Genomic DNA, 16,632 nt, shown 5'->3' with positions numbered 1-16,632 from the left:
ACCAGGCAGCAAGTAATGGTGGCTCAGACAGGAAAGAATCTGCCTGAAATGTGGGAAAACTGGGTTCGATCCTTGAGTTGGGAAGATCCCCTGGAGAAGGGAATGGCTACCAGTATTTTGGCCTGGGAAATCCCATGGACAGAGGAGGAGCCTAGTGGGCTATAGTCCATAGCATCACAAAGAGTTAGATATGACTGACGGAAAACTTAATACTTGGTACCTACCCTTGATGGCACTTGTTGCAAATGTGGTTGTTATATTTGTGTATTGACTGATTGAGTGGTTGATCAATCCATTTCCTTCTCCATTGGATATACAATATAAGAATAGTGTCTTTTTATTTTTTCCTCTCACAACTGTCTTCTTAGCATCTAGTTCAATGCCTGATCCCCAGAGTGACATAATAAATATTAAGTTGAATGCATGAATGAGGAGAGGTTCAGTGTCTTTTTAACAACTAGCCTGCCTCCTTTCACACCTCTGAGAGGATATCAGTAGTAAATTGTAATCATTTCCCAATTAAGAGTTATTCTCCTCCCCACTTCATATCACTTGAATAACAAGTCAAGGGGTTCTAATGGCTGTGCCAAGGTGAGAGCCTCATTGATGGCAGCAATTCTTCCACAAGTCCCAAACTTGATGCGTCTCAACCTGATTACTATACTGGAGTGGGTTGGCATTTCCTTCTTCAGGGGATCTTCCCGACCCAGGGATCGAACTTGGGTTTCCCATGCTGCAGGCAGACTCTTTACTGTCTGAGCCACCAGGGAAGCCCAACTAGCTCAGCAACAGATCACAAATGAATTTGCTGGACTGTCTTGTGACTGGGTAATTAGAGGGCTGGCTTCCCTATTTCCTGTTTGATAAAGAGAAAAGAGTATAGCAGAACTCCACAGTAAGTGCTTCCTAAGTATTTGCTGAATGAGTAAATAAACAGAACTTACAAGAAATAAAACATCATAAACAATGTATAGACAAATGACTTAGTAGCATCTCCTTTTCTATGTACAATACATCAGAACAATACTGACCAAACCTTTCACTCAACAGAAAATTAAAATAATATAGCAGGCTGAGTCCCTGTTCATAGTGGGAAGTGCCTTGTCCAAGAGTTTGTCAAACCCAGGCCCTACTGGGAGAGGATTACTCTCTCAGCACATCCATAACCTATATTATCAGTGTGCCAAAATCCATCAGTTGGGAAGCTCTTAATCAGAATACCATGGAGAAGTGTAGATGAATGACCCAGAGAATTCTGGTTATCACTAGGTTTTTCTGAGGGTGGCGAAGTGATATTCACCAAGAAAAGGTATCTATAGTTATATTTTAAACATACATATCATATAAAAAAGCTGAATCTGGATCTGATTCACTTTCTACCTCAACAAAAACATACTGAGTGCCTAGTATATAAAGCAGTATGCAGCTAGGTATTAGAAAATAAAAATGAAAGGGCATGACAGACTATATCCTGAAGCACCTTACTGAATGGAATGGAAAAAAATAACCAACAATAATTAACACAAGAGATCTATGTACAAAGGGCAATAAAAGTAAAGAGGAAAAAGTGTCAATATCTAAGAGGGTCAGACAAAGCTGTGAAGATGAAACATGCCCATCTCTGAGGATGAGGTGGGCTTGCCAAATGGGCTCTACATGGCTGTGTGTGAGCTTGCATGGTGTGTGAGGAGGGGAAGGTGCAAGAGGGAACAGCATGGAAAACACATTTTTCAAGCCTAGAATTATGAAAAAGAGCACAGTCTGCTCAAGAACACCAAATAAGTCAGTAATGGCATGTCAATTACAAGACAGGAGAATGGTGATAAAAACTGACGGATCAGATGGAGTCTTGTGTGCTAGACATGAAAAGTCAGTAACTGTCAACAGACTAATCCAAGGCAACAGTATGAAAGGTGAATTGCAAGGGAACAAAATTGGAGACAAACACTAACACTCCACAGGCAGATGCTGAGGGACTGCACTGAAGCTGAGGTAATGAAATGGAGAAAGAAGGATAATCAGTAGGGCTGGGAGATGTCTTGTGACTGAAGCAGATTCAAATTCAGGTGGATTCATCCAGGCAGACATAATCACTCACCTGAATGACTACATATTGCACTCAGTTGGTTACTGGGCTGGAAACCCAGAATTTCAATACAGACACAATAAAGGCAGTTATCATCTGTATGTTCCTGTAGTCCAGTGTCTTCTGTACTTTCTAAAAACAGAGAAGCATCTGAATGGATTGAATTCATTATTTCCGTAAGACTCATCTGCTGTCGTAGCAAGTGAAAAGAGTTTTTTACAAGACCTCCAGTTCCAGATGGAAGACCTGTGTGTGAGTAAATATAAAAGATAATCTGAGGAAGATGGCATCAATGACACTTCTTTCAAGATGCATTAAACTATGTGAAATTTTAAAGAAGGGAAATTAGAGAAGAAAATCAGAACACCTTTTATGACTCAAAATCTAACCTTAATTGGGGAGAAAAACAGGATAATTTGCTTTAAATTAGGAAAATAATTAATATCAGCAGATATATTTATCTTACTTTAACATGAGGTTTTAAATGCAAAATAAAAAATTAAAACTACACAATTAGGTATCATTTCAATTCTTCTCAATATTTGCATAAAGAAAAAGTAAATAATTCTGGGTCTAAAGAGGTCCTTATTAAGAAAAAAATCAAGATTATAAAGCTTTAAAGCTGTGGCTGATATGCATATACTAATTAGAATACTACAGCTCATAGCAAAGAAAGATAATGTAATGTATACAGTTTTTTTCTGTCTCCTGTCTCCAAAAAAGTAAGTGCTAAATTTTTTTTTTATATGTTTAAAACAGAAACAACTGATCTGGTTTTTGTCTTCTTGAGAGGCTAGGTACTTAGTTCCCCCACAAAAAAGTTATGGTTTAATTTTAAATTGACTTAACTATTTTGTTGCCCAAAATTAAGTATATGTGAATTTTTAGTGTCATCCTACTGATAAGAATTTTCTTTTTAATATAAAGAGAACAAAAACCACGCATTACCTCCAACATCATGGGCAAATACTCTTGCACCTCGATCATCATGTGGAGGTATGTTTTTTGTTTGAAAATAAGGAATATCCTTTACCTGAAATAGATATAAGTCACAGTAAGTACTATTATAAAAAGAAATTCATTTTATATTAGCAATATTAAATGAAATATAATTTAAATGGAATTACTAGAGCACATGAACCTATAATGAAAAGATACTGAAGGAAATTATATTACCAAAACTTGACAAAATAACATAAAACGGTTAAGGTCCTTATCTAGCCTTAGTTACTTAAATGGATATTAAAATAATTATTTTAGAATTTATCTAAAGTGTTTTTGGTCTTCTAGACAAATGTGTATTCTTAATTCTATCTACCATCTAGATTGTTGAGTATTTTGTGGGATTACCACAGTATGTGGCTGCCATGTATGAGATAAGCAGAATCAAAGGATTAAATAAAACAAGGGTTATACTATACATTTCAAACTTAAACAATGTTATATGTCACTTGTATATCAATTTAAACAAATAAGGAATAAGTCAAATGTGACTAAAAAGCAAGATTAGGACTTAAAATTTTTATAGAGAATATACAGATAAAGAAATCAAACAAGATGCTGATTTAGTATGAGAAGAGAAAAAGGATAATGTTTTGGGGACTTAGAGGTGCTAAAAAGAGTACAGAATAGTTGAGAAAGGTGGAATAATTCTCACGGTACAATTTCTTTAAATAAAACTGCCTAAGAATATCACCTTCCCTAAAATTAGTATTCACTCTAAATTATAATTTCTAGTAAGCAATTAATATGAAAAGAACAGTAAACTAATTCAAAAGAAACCAAAAGAATTTATGATACCTGGAATATATCATTGATATCTACTGGAAGAGCAAGACCAATATAGTCATCTGAGCTACCGTATGTCGCACTGGACACCATGGACCTCACGGAGGAGGAGCGCTGCAGCGTATTTTGGTTAATAGGACTTAATAAATCTTCTTTATCTAGCGAAGCATAACTTAAAGCTTTCATGAACCTAGAATATCATTAAAAAAACTACATTAGTTTATTGATTTGCTATGGCAATCAGATAAATAACTGTGGTCCGTTTTCTTTCGTATCTTCAAAAAGGAGAGAAAGCGCGTCAAGTACTAAACAGTGCCATCTTATGTACTGAGAACATATGAACACCTGAAAATATTTATCTCTTATAAACTGATATATAAAAGTTCATTAGTAATGTTGACTGTTGACCAAAAACAACTGTTATGGTCTCTCAGGTAAAAGTGAAAAGGTGAGCAATTAAGGTAACTTTCAACATCTAGAAGTAAAAATAAAAACAAAACTGACCTCAGAAAAGAGGTGTTATCCAAATATTAACTTCACAGTCACTTCAGACTGCTAGATTTGCTATCATACAAGTAAGGGCACGTCTACTAATGCTATTTAATACTACTTTTATTAAAATAAGCTTAATCACTTATTCTTTTGTATAGTAATTACTTTATCAACATAAGATTTTCTAACATAGCAGACAGACACAAAATAGTAAAAATGGTATCATATATAAATAGTACAAAAGATAGTTTATATGAAGCACTGATGTTTCCTCAATACATTCCTTACCAGTGATTCCATGACATGGAATACTAACATTTCCATAAGATATACCTTCCTTATACAGATTTTTATTTATGTAACAGACATACTAAAATATTTATTATATGCCTGCTTTGTATATACAAGGCAGTACTCAAGGTTCTACAGTATATGTATACTGCTCTTTGAAAACTCAAATCATTTAAAATGTAAAAATGTTGCCTAATAAAGAATTATTTTGAAAAGTGTACAAAATGTTTTATAAATAGCTAATAAAAGTAACATAAGAAAAATCACTCCTAATTTCTAATTTCCACCTAAAAATCACTCAGAATTGAAATTTACAAATTTTATAAAATAGGTCAGTAGTTTTTAATTTGTACTTTTATATCTTTCTAATTCCAGAGATTTCTTCAAAGACTACTGGACTGAAGGGGAAGAAATTATTGTTATACTTGCCTCCACAATACCTATTTCAATCAGAGTAGCTCCATTTTTACATATTCTTCACATTGGGTTTCCACAGAAATGTTTTTATGTAGAAAGGGTTTCTCTACTTAAAAAATTAATGCTTAAAAAAATGCTTAAAACCACTGATCTATTCCAATTGCCTTCAAGCAATTGAGGCCTACATATTTCAAAAATCATGAATTTTACTATATAGATTTACAACAGTAAACAATTGAGAGGCTTGTCTGCCTTTGTTCTGGATTGATGAGGCTTGCAAAGCTTTTGAATTCCAAGGAGATGAGACATTACAGCATAATTATGGAACTTTTTCCAAGTTCCTTCACTGATTTCCAAGTTCCTTCTAATCCCAGTGCTGGGATTAGATCTCAAAATTAAGGATTCCTACTCAGTGTTTTTTTCCTGCTATGCCTCAAAGAAACATCTCAGAAAGACAGTTTTTAAGACTGTTGGATTCACACTAATCATTATACCACAGTACGAGAATGACTACTCTTCTAATTTTATAGGAAAAAAATCTTTTCAGCCTCGATCCAAACTATTATAGTAAATGTGTAGTTATCTTCCATCATTTTCATTTTTTCTGAATTAACCAAAAGAAAGAAGTGGGAAAAGGAAGACCAATATCGACAATTTTTTCCTCCATGGAACCTGGTTAAATACTAAATACAGTTTGAAGATTAAGTGGAAGATTTGATGAATGTAAGATTTCTGTTCAGCATTCATTCCTTTGTACAGCTATTCTTGTTTCTCTTAACTGCTTTATCTTGTTTTTATTTTTTCCCTCTCCCAAGAAATGAAAAACAAATAGTAATCTTTTATAATGCCAATAAGCTGGAATTTTACTCCGCAAGTAAAACTTCCATATACCCGTCTATCATTCTAACAGAAAACACAGGAAATAAGATCCTAAGAACCCAGACTGATTAGGAAATAGTCTGGTTTATTCTAATGAATAGTTTGGAATGACACTTTTTACCCGTGCTGTAATCAGTTTAGATAGAAATACCTGCTTCAATAAGATAGAATAATTCTAACTGGGTAGAATAATCCTAACTGGGTGGCCCAAAGTTAACAGTGCTTTGTTTATTGTACTGAGCTGTAAGATGGTGGTATCCTTACTATTTATTTTGGGTGCTACATTACTGCCCCTGGCTGAATGCTACTAGCTGTTATAGTCTAGTTTTCAAATACTTTGCTTTAGTATAAAAGTTTCCTCCTTTGCTACCAATTTCAAAAGCTGTTCTTTCTTGTCACAGTGTCCTTACCAGTAAAAGTTTTTAATTATTGCTTTTATAGGCCTGAAAACCTGATATCCAAACCTGTTAGAATAAATACCGACAAATTTTATATGTGGGTCAGAGGTACCTCCTTTGAATAAAATTTGTGAATGTCACTGCATAGATTTATACTAGTGAGTTGTTGAGAGGGTTGAGGCTGTCAGATAGATAAGACAGTACTGCATAATTTATGAAATCCTACCAAAGGGAACATAATTTACTATCTGCTGCGAGGAGTCTCTTCTACTAAATGTGTTAACATTACTGAAAGAAAATGCCTTCATAACTTCTTAACAACTTGATTACATAAGAGCCAAATGGATTAAAGAAATAACTATAAATAATAATAGTGATAATAATGATGATGATGATAATAGCTAACTTTTATCGAGTGCTTAATTTGTGCTAGGAACTAGGCTCACTACTTGGCAAATACATCCATTTAATAAATGTAAATGAATAATCAAAAACTATAGAAAATTTTTAGAAGCACTTGACCCAACAAAAAATAAGCTTTTAGAAATTTTTGTAAAAATCAAATTTAGTGATGAAAATCTTTTATAGATAAAATTTACTACTTTGACCAGCTTAATATAATCTTTAGATACAGCAGAAATCTCCCAAATGTTCTTGAGCGCAGGCATACTGCAATGCTGAATTCTGAGGATCAAGTAATTCATTTAATGTTCATTTGGTTCCTACTTTAATTATCACAGCTACTTAAACTGAGGGTTTCCTTTGTGGCTGAGTGGTAAAGAACCTGCTTGCGAATGCAGGAGATGCAGGTTTGATCCCACGGTCAGGAAGATCCCCTGGTGAAGGAAATGGCAACCCACTCTGGTATTCCTGCCTGGGAAATCCCAAGGAGAGAGGAAACTGGCGGGCTACCAGTCTATGGAGTCGCAAAAGAGTCGGACACGACTTAGCGACTAAACAACTTAAGCTGGAAAGACTTGTACTGAAATTTTATTATCTTCAAAAAAAAAAAAAGGTCAACTTTTGGAGCCTTAAATTGACCTACCTGAAAAAGTTGTTTGTTATTGTAGGTCTTAAGCTCCTGATTCCCCCGACATGCTTCTTTTTAAAATTGATCCTTGCAGAAGCGAGAAATAAATAAAAAAAGCTTGTGACTTGTGTGTCCTTGCAAAGCATGTATGTTTATTTCCAGGGCCTAAAGGAGTTTCTTTTCCCCCCTCGCAGCTGCAAGAATCCATTTCAAATCACATTCGGGTAACTAGGAGCTTATAGCCTACTACAGTAAACAGTAGGTTAGTTCTGAGGCTTATGTAGATGTAAAACTTGGCTAACGCTTTACATTTAAGTCTGTTAAAATTCAACCATGTTCATTTCAAAATGTATATTTGCTCACCTGCTTGGTGTTAACCTGGACTCAAAGCTGTTGGCCTTCATGGTGATGGTATCAGTAAACAGCACATCTTTTGCTGGGGATGCCAAAGCTTCAGAATGAGATAAGGATGGATGCATTCTTTGCTGTTGTAATCTTTTCAGGGTAGCGTAGCCAAAGGCATCTCTAGAACTTGTGTAACTAAAGTTATAGTCTGCTAGACTTTTAATTGTAGCAATAGAGGGTGCTTTAAGGGACTGTGCTCTTCTAGGAAGTGTGTGAGAAGAACCTGGAGGCACCAGGGACACTGAGCTTGATTTAGAGAGAGAGAGATGGTTAGACTGTGGCGTCAAATAGTGGCTTGTCTTAACAGTTTTAGTACTTACCACAGTACTCATACTTCCACAGTCTGTGTCCACAGTCGTAGCATCTACACCTACTGTCTCTCGTGAAGGACTTGAACTCATTGAACTTATGCCACTTGTTGTAGTATCTGTATTAAAACTCTGGCTACGTATCTTCATATGTGAGCTCGATGAACTTTCTACAACTAATCTCTCTCGGCTTGTGTTTTCTTTGTGATTCTCTGTACCAAGACTCTTGGTGAATTTTAAGTCATTCTCTCCAATACTTGGAGTACTACCAGTGTCTTCAATGTGCTTATTCCCAACAAATGAAGTTTCTAATTGTAATGTTTTCTGTACTGTGGATATGGGTGTGAAATCATCACTATGATTAAAGTCAACACTGGGCTCTGTAAGCGTTCTGATCCGCCTGTTGCTTGTCTTATTTTCAGATGACAGTTTCCCTCCTTTTGGATCACTGCTGCTACGATGTTTTTTATTAGGCAAAGTAAGAGAATTTAAGATACGATTCTTCACAAGTTTACTAGAAGCAAAGAAAGGGAATGGATTTTTATCCTTTATAGGTCCAGGTCGATCATAAAATGCTGGCTCTGCATCTTCATTGATGTCAAGGAAAAATGTACTGGTAGAGCTGCTGCCAAACCGGTCATCCTCCATGATGAACATACCTACGATCAAAGGATTGATAATAAAAGCACATTAAAAAGGACAAATAATTATGGTAACTTTAAGTGACATAGCTGAGGAAATTTTTGTCTAATAGTCACCTGGAAAAACTATTTTCAAAAATAAAGAGTTAAGACTGCTGAGCCAAATAAACAGAGCTTCCTTGAGATTCAGAATTTGTATTTGAATAAAATATAAAATTATGTCATTATGAAATCTTCTGTTATTTCCAAAAAAAAAAACAAAAAAACTACAGGACTCATTATGTCATAGCTTATCTGAAGTTTCTTTTGTATCCCAGTAAGTTTCTAAAACCTCCAAATATTCAGGATAAAATTAAAGGCAGAAAGGAGACTTGACTATGGATGTTTATTCAGTTGGTACATGTTCCTGGTGGTTTGTTTATACTTCCAATCACAACAGGCAAGAGAAATCAATCTTATAAGAAATGAATGTCCAATCTTGAACAACATATACTTAGAACTGAGTCACTAAGTTCACGTTTAAACGAATTGCATTTATTTCTCATTTTGTCTTAGGTACTAAGAAACTCATCTAAATTCAATGCCTGCTGCTAAGTCACTTCAGTCATGTCTGACTCTGTGCGACCCCATAGACAGCAGCCCACCAGGCTCCCCCATCCCTAGGATTCTCCAGGCAAGAACACTGGAGTGGGTTGCCATTTCCTTCTCCAATGCATGAAGTGAAAAGTGAAAGTGAAGTCACTCAGTCATGTCCGACTCTTAGCGACCCCATAGACAGCAGCATACCAGGCTCCTCTGCCCATGGGATTTTCCAGGCAAGAGTACTGGAGTGGGTTGCCATTGCCTTCTCTGAAATTCAATGCCTCTCTCTAATAAAAGATTCAATCCAGGTGACTAATGACATCTATGGGATTGTATTTTATTTTTCTGTTGAATAATCAGAAATGATTTCAAATATATTCTGAACAAAGGCAAAACAAAATCTTAAACTTGCATACTACACTGTTTTTCCATATTATGTCAATTTTAAGATGCACATGTTTCACACTTAAAATGTCTAAAATCAGGATGTATCTTGCAATAGGCATCTTTTTTTCTTACACAGTGGTGTGCATATTATAATTTAGGATGTCTCAGACCTGGTGAAATATGTTTGATAAACAGTGCCCTAGCCTCTTTAAAAAAACTGTGTCTTAAATTTTTGCGCCTAACACCATTTAACACAGGGTTTAAAACTGCAATCCATTTTTCATTTAGTTGATTTTTTAAACTTCATTTAGTTGATTTTTGATACTCCCTTTTAGCAGTTTCACTATTTAATTTTAAAATTTTAGCTTTTCTTCTAAAAAGAGTATGTGAATATAGTATCTCTTAATAAATCTATTCCAGCTCAACAACCCTATATATGAAAAATGAACTAAAGAATTAGGTAAAAGATGACAGCAGGTAAACAAACATTTACTTATTAGAAATTGAAAAAAAAAAGGTGGGGGAATGGTTCTTCTGGCACATGATTTATTATTTAACTCTGTAAGTACGAGTTTCCAACAGCTATTTAGAAAGCAAAGGCAAACAACAACGTAGGTTGATGGCTATACTCCCTGTTGTGAAAAGATACACACTCTCCAAGAAGCTATTACTGCCAAATTATTTCAGAAAGAAGTGAATTAAGAATGTAAAATTCATTTAAATCTTATATCAGCAGTGTAAGCTCTGGCTCCTTCACATGACGCTGTCAGTACTCACTTGACGGTGCAGATTCACTCTCACTATTATGCCTAGAGCTTGTTGACTCCGAGTTCAAACTTAGGGTGCTCGGGACAGATGAGAGTTCATTACAGAGTTGTTCTACATCGTCTGGAACCACTGGCCACAAATGTTTACGACTGTGCCTTACAGCATCCCAATTGTGACATTTTAGAATATCACAGCCTTGCTTGGTTTTGGCTATGAGCCCAAGAACATATACACAGGTCCTGTAAGTAAAAAGTGAAGTATTTACAATTTATAATTTCAAACTGAGATTTCTGAAAGCAACCATAAAATACTAGTTTGCTATATGTACATTTGCATTTTATTTAATAAGCTATTAAAAATGACATGAAAATCTTCCTAATAAAACTATTACAAGGAAATAATTTCAAAGAATTATAATCAAATAAAAACATATATATACATATACATTAGCTTTTCTGAATAAATTCAGAATATTTAGGCTAATGGAATACTGGACTATTTGGACACATGCTAAACTCTCTGTTTACTTGCAAGGTAAATGTCAATACTATAATGTTAAAAAATAAAGTAATATTAAACAAGGAACTCCATAAGATGTTTAATTTAATTGAAAAACTATAATCATACACTAATTTTCTCACATCCACATGTGAACAGTATATACAATAGAGATTTCTGAGTTAAATCACACACCCTCTGACTGAAAGAACTTCACACTGTTTTGCAAGTTTCAGGATATCTGGAATCACGTTTTCTTCTTGTAGCAAATTGAGACCCCAATTAGATGAGCCAATATTTCCCTAAAAGAAAGGAAATCACATGTCAAATATATTTCCAAGAGTAACTCTTAAGACATTTAAAAAGCTACCTATAACACAAAAAATCTAACCACATCTGTAAGAACTGTGGGGAAAAAAACCTCACATAAGGAACTTCAGGAATTAAAGATCCATTTGTTTTATCAAGGGGCTTCCCTGGTGGCTCAGATGGTAAAGCGTCTGCCTGCAATGCAGGAGATCCAGTTCAATCCCTGGGTCAGGAAGATTCCCCTGGAGAAGGGAACGGCAACCCACACTAGTACTCTTGCCTGGAAAATTCCATGGACAGAGGAGCCTGGTAGGCCACAGTCCATGGGGTTGCAGAGTCGGACACGACTGAGCAACTTCCCTTTACTTTTGTCTTATCAAGAAAAACAATAGTTTATCTAATATTTAAGTGGGCAGAAACAATCTTGGCTTTAGAATACTAATCTAAGAACAAATTCCAAACAAAATATTTTTATTTAATATCAATAGGAAAATGAGTAAAAATCTAAAAATTTAGATCTCATAGAAGTGTTTATTACAAACCAAGGCCCAAAGAGATGCTTTTAGTTTTTTAATTTCTTCCCATTTATCCAAATCTGGTGTACGAACATTGTGACAGAGTTCTGTAATAATATTCTGGAGAAGGAAAAAAAATGCCATATGATTACCAATACATTTTTAACATATTTTCTTATTGTATATTAAAATCTATTTAATGTTTATATTTAGTGATTTCTATATATTTAAAATCTTAAAATAACTTTATACAAATTTCTTAAGAAGCAGCATTAGAATATGCACTCTGAGCTCATATACTAGAGCTGGGACCTTATTAGGCAAGTGGCTTTCAGCATGTTACTCTATCTCCCCATGCCTTGATTTCCTGAACTCTAAAACAGGGATAATAATAGCCTCTGTTTCATAAAGTTTAATGATTTAATGAATTATTACATAGAAAGTTTAACAAAGTACTTGGCACTTAGTATTATGTTAGCCATTAATTATCATTATTTCTTTTAGACAGAAAATAATAAATTAGCAACTAGATCTTCTCATACTGTGGAGGTAATGACATTGAGAAAATCATTTAAATTTTCAGCAAATTTAAAAAAATTAATATAAAGGTACACACCTCAATAATCTTCATGGATAATATAAAAATACATGAAATTATGGAGTGTATTTATGTAAAACTTTTGCTCCTGAGGTGGGAACACTGATATGAAAAGGAACTGAACATCTAGGTTATTACTGTTAAGAAACACACACAAATACTTCTGTAACTATTCCTAAAATAAGAAAACAGTTATACTTACTGAAAAGACCTAGTAGCAAGACATACTCCCAGCCAAAATTTGATGTGTATGCTATACTATACTCAAAGAACAGCTGGTTGCCTAAGCCTCCAATATTTCATGAAGTATATGAGAGTAGTTAGATACTAACAAACAGCAGCTGATAATTTCAGTTTGTTACACACCAAAGGTAACTGAATATGTTTCAGGTTCAGTTTAATTTTCCAGTGAGAGGAATGAAGAAATTCAGTTTTTCAGCATGTTTTTTTTTTACTAAGAAGATGAACTTTCCCAACAAACTAAAAGGAAAAGAACTTGGACCTTAACTGGGTTACTTATTCTACATAACAAATTACATATGCAAAAGATCGTAAGTCAGGGAAATGTATGCAAGCCTGTTTATGTATCTAAGGACTGCAAGCACAGAATGCCAAAGTCAGTTACAAGATGGAGCTTTAAAAGCAATTATACCACTGACTTTAAGGCTGTTGAGAAGTTTCTGCAAAGATAACACTTTAGTAATATTAACTTTTTTCTATTACTATAGCTATTTAAAATAAGCAAATTATGTTTTTACCTGTACTTCCAATAAATGACAGCCTGTTTTGTGGTGTACCAGTTGTCCATAAAGATGTACAGGTAGGTAGACATGAGGACGCTGTAATCTGTATGATAAACATGATTGATAAACCTACTGGCCCACTGTAAACATACTAATTTATAAAATGACTTAAAATATGAGATAAACAATTAGACAATCACTCAGCATGAATAAAAATACGGAGGTGGAAAGGCATTAGAATTCTTCTAGAAAAATAATAGTTTAGCTGGTTTCAGAGTAATGGTAAGAGACCTAAGACTAGAAAGACAGACGAGGGTTAGAACATGAAGGAATCTAAATGCTCTACAAGTCAGGGAATGCAAGTTATGAATGCCACTGAAATTTTGAACATTCAGTGCTATGCTTTAAAAAGATTTTTCCTATGTCAGTGTAAGAATATCCAAGTACTCAGAAAACTTTAAAAAATAATAATTTATAACAACATGATTTTAAATTTTATGTTTGAGGACTAACAATAAACTATTCCATTAACTGGACTATACCTTTGGTTACTCCGACGAACATAGTTGTCACCATCAATTGGCTTCCGGTAAGTGGTAAGTGCTTCATTAAGCTGTTCTTCAATCAAGTCAACGTATTTTGAATTATATTCCTAGAAAATAATATTGTTTAAATTATATATATTACCATAACAACATTTACTAAATCTCTAGTATGTTAGTTACCTAGCAAATCTTGGGAGCACAAATAAAAGAAAAATGAACATCTTTTTCTTTGTTCAGGAAATTTGAGAAATTTTTGAAGAGCATGGATATAACAAGCTATTATGAATGCAAAAATGTTCTACCATATCCATACCCATAAACTTTCTGTTTATACTCTTTCCCCATTTTCAATTAATATTTTGGGGTCCATACAAGTAAGTTAAAAATTTTGTTTTTCATCTTATTTGAATTCCTTTCCTCATTTAAAAAAAAAAAAAAAAAAAAAAAACTAGTTTCTTAATATTAAATCCTGAAGATATTCACTAGGAATTTTAAAAGGAAATTAACTGAGTTCTATCATTTTAGCACCTTTTGGTGAAAAATAGTATCTCTTTCTTCACTGATTTAAATCAGGTCAAATGTAAAAAATATTTCCAACTAAAACCTGGAAAATTTCTAGTCAAATTATTTAAACTGAGACAGTCAATCACACTACCATCTTCATTGCAAAAGATCTCCACTTTAAACTGTTCAGAAGAAATTGACAGAACCTCTGAAAAGCAATTTGCCAGTACTTATCCAAACTTTAAATTAATATACTTTTTGACTCAACAATTATACTTTAGAAATTTGTTCAACAAATATATTTGCACAAGTAAGCAAAGAATGCAAGAATATAAAGCAAATACTGTTTACAAAACTAAAAAGTTGGAAACAATCTAAGTGCCCAAAATACAAGAGTGATGATAAAAATTAGGGTACATTCATATAATTTACTATGTAGCCACTGAAGAGAATTAGATAGCTCTAAATGCACAGCTCTGAAAAGATATCTCACATATATTGCTAAAGAAAAAAATTAAATACAGTCCTATTTACAGGTGTGAATGACTTCATCTGTATTTTTAATTGAAGAATATATACTTACAGATGTACAAAACATCTTTAAATGTATATAGAATGTTAACAAACATTACCTTCAGAAAAGACAGAGTAAGGGGGCAGGGAGATATTTTTCATTTTAAACCATGTTATACTACTTCAGTTTGATGAGTTACCTTAACTCCCTACTTAGAGACTCTAAAAGCTTACTTTTTCTGCTTTTCTTTTAGATTATTTACTGTGCAAAAGTAATGTAAGAGTTTAATTATATTATCAGCAAACCAAATTATTACTACTGCTGTAACACTGCCATAATTTCCTCTAGACATGAAAATCTCAGTACAAAAATACAAATTAAGGCACGTATTTTGAGCTTTATGTAGGAATAGTTACATTCATGTGGTACTGTCTGGCTAGTCTCTTGACCAGTGGCAATCATGTGGAACACACTAGCAAAGGTCAGGGGTATGGTTTGTGAAGATGAAATGCAGTGAGGTTTTGATGTGGATCATCTTGAGGATCCTGCCTCAAGGAGGCAGGGAGGGACAAGACCCCAAATGAGGGTATACCTCTAGATATTAGGAGGTACTAAGTAAGCAACCAGAGGAGCCACTTCTCTGGTCAAAGAAACTACAAATGAGAGATCTCCAGAGTGAAGTCTTTGAGGAATTTACAAACATAAGACTTGAGTAAAAAGAAAAATCAACATTTGAAATCTGACCTCCCCAAAGCTAACAGCCCCAGGTAACAACTGCATCAGCTGGGTAAGACTGTCCACGAATTCTCATCCGTTCCTCCTCCTCTCCCTCCTGCTCTAAAGCTGGAGAGGCCCTAAATCTGCAGCTGGTAAATGGGGAGGAGATAAACAATAAAGAGTGATTAAATGAACCATACCCCCTCTTTTACTGCAGGTTTCTAAGTCTGTACCAAGCCTGGGCTAGCAGAGAAAGTTTTAAATCAAATGACTGGATTTTCAGTATGATTCTGGCCTGGATGTTTTATTACCCAGAAAAAGAGCATCAGCTTTATCATGGCATGCTACAAACTACTGGGAGAATATCAAATACTGAGGAAAGAGCATCAAGGGCTTTGGAATCAAAAAGTGCCCCGGCTCTGTTATTTTCAAGCTTTGTTACCTAGGATAAATTAGGTTACTCATCTTAGCTTCTACATTTTCCTTGATAAAACAGAAATAATAGAAAACATTTCACAGAGTTGCTGTGAGGATTAAATGAGGTAATACTTGAAAAGAACTAAGTTTAATGGTAGGCAATCACTATTCACTAATTAATTTCCCATTCGCTAATTAATTTGAGAGAGTAGACTATATTGTCTTTGTTTTTACACCTCCCATTTACTGGCTAAACTCACTATAACTGCAAGTTAGCATCTGTTTGCAACTTTCTACTGAATTTGCTCTGGCAAAATTCACCAATGACCGGTCACATTCAACAGTGTTTTTCCTAGTGTTTACCTTATCTGACCTCTCTCAAGAATATATACCACTGGCCTCTCCTTCCTGAAGCATCCTTTAGTGAAATCATTCTGATAATTCTTCCTCAGTGTCCCCATCCTTTTGTTCCCCTCATTAAAGCAGAGTGTTTTCTAGGGAGCAATTTCCAGTTTTATTTTTTTGTTCTTTACATTTCCCTTGGTGATCTCACTCAATTCAAATTTCAACTACTACTATTCACTGACAACTCCCAAACTGCCATCTTCAGCTCCAGATCCACATTTCCAAGTATTTTCTGGATACCATCACTTGCCATCCCATAGGCAACAGCAGTTCAACTTATTCAAAATTTAGTATCCTCAATCCTGCAGATCACAGTTTCTTAATGATGAGCCATTATTTACTCAGGCATTCAAATCAGAAACCGTAAGAGTCAAGTAGTCCTCATTTATTATATC

General features: G+C 34.4%; 1 protein-coding gene across 9 annotated transcripts in view; it reads right to left on the bottom strand.

The window, feature by feature from the left end:
• The window catches only part of RICTOR (RPTOR independent companion of MTOR complex 2), a 137,873-nt gene that overhangs the window by 15,463 nt on the left and 105,778 nt on the right, over nucleotides 1-16,632 (bottom strand). For 7 of the 9 annotated variants that reach the window (XM_059878738.1, XM_059878740.1, XM_059878737.1 and 4 more), the window contains 10 exons: nucleotides 13,678-13,787; nucleotides 13,151-13,238; nucleotides 11,822-11,914; nucleotides 11,166-11,272; nucleotides 10,482-10,711; nucleotides 7,745-8,753; nucleotides 7,397-7,468; nucleotides 3,887-4,064; nucleotides 3,035-3,119; nucleotides 2,099-2,332 (listed from right to left, as the gene is read on the bottom strand). In XM_059878738.1, the coding sequence (XP_059734721.1) occupies nucleotides 2,099-2,332; nucleotides 3,035-3,119; nucleotides 3,887-4,064; nucleotides 7,397-7,468; nucleotides 7,745-8,753; nucleotides 10,482-10,711; nucleotides 11,166-11,272; nucleotides 11,822-11,914; nucleotides 13,151-13,238; nucleotides 13,678-13,787 (2,206 nt within the window). The remainder of the gene's footprint in view (nucleotides 1-2,098; nucleotides 2,333-3,034; nucleotides 3,120-3,886; nucleotides 4,065-7,396; nucleotides 7,469-7,744; nucleotides 8,754-10,481; nucleotides 10,712-11,165; nucleotides 11,273-11,821; nucleotides 11,915-13,150; nucleotides 13,239-13,677; nucleotides 13,788-16,632) is intronic. The other 2 variants (NM_001144096.3, XM_024981297.2) reach the window with 2 other exon arrangements.

The sequence above is a fragment of the Bos taurus genome, chromosome 20 (assembly GCF_002263795.3).
Source record: "Bos taurus isolate L1 Dominette 01449 registration number 42190680 breed Hereford chromosome 20, ARS-UCD2.0, whole genome shotgun sequence".
Classification (NCBI taxonomy): Eukaryota; Metazoa; Chordata; class Mammalia; order Artiodactyla; family Bovidae; genus Bos; species Bos taurus.
This window is presented reverse-complemented; position numbering and strand designations above follow the sequence as displayed.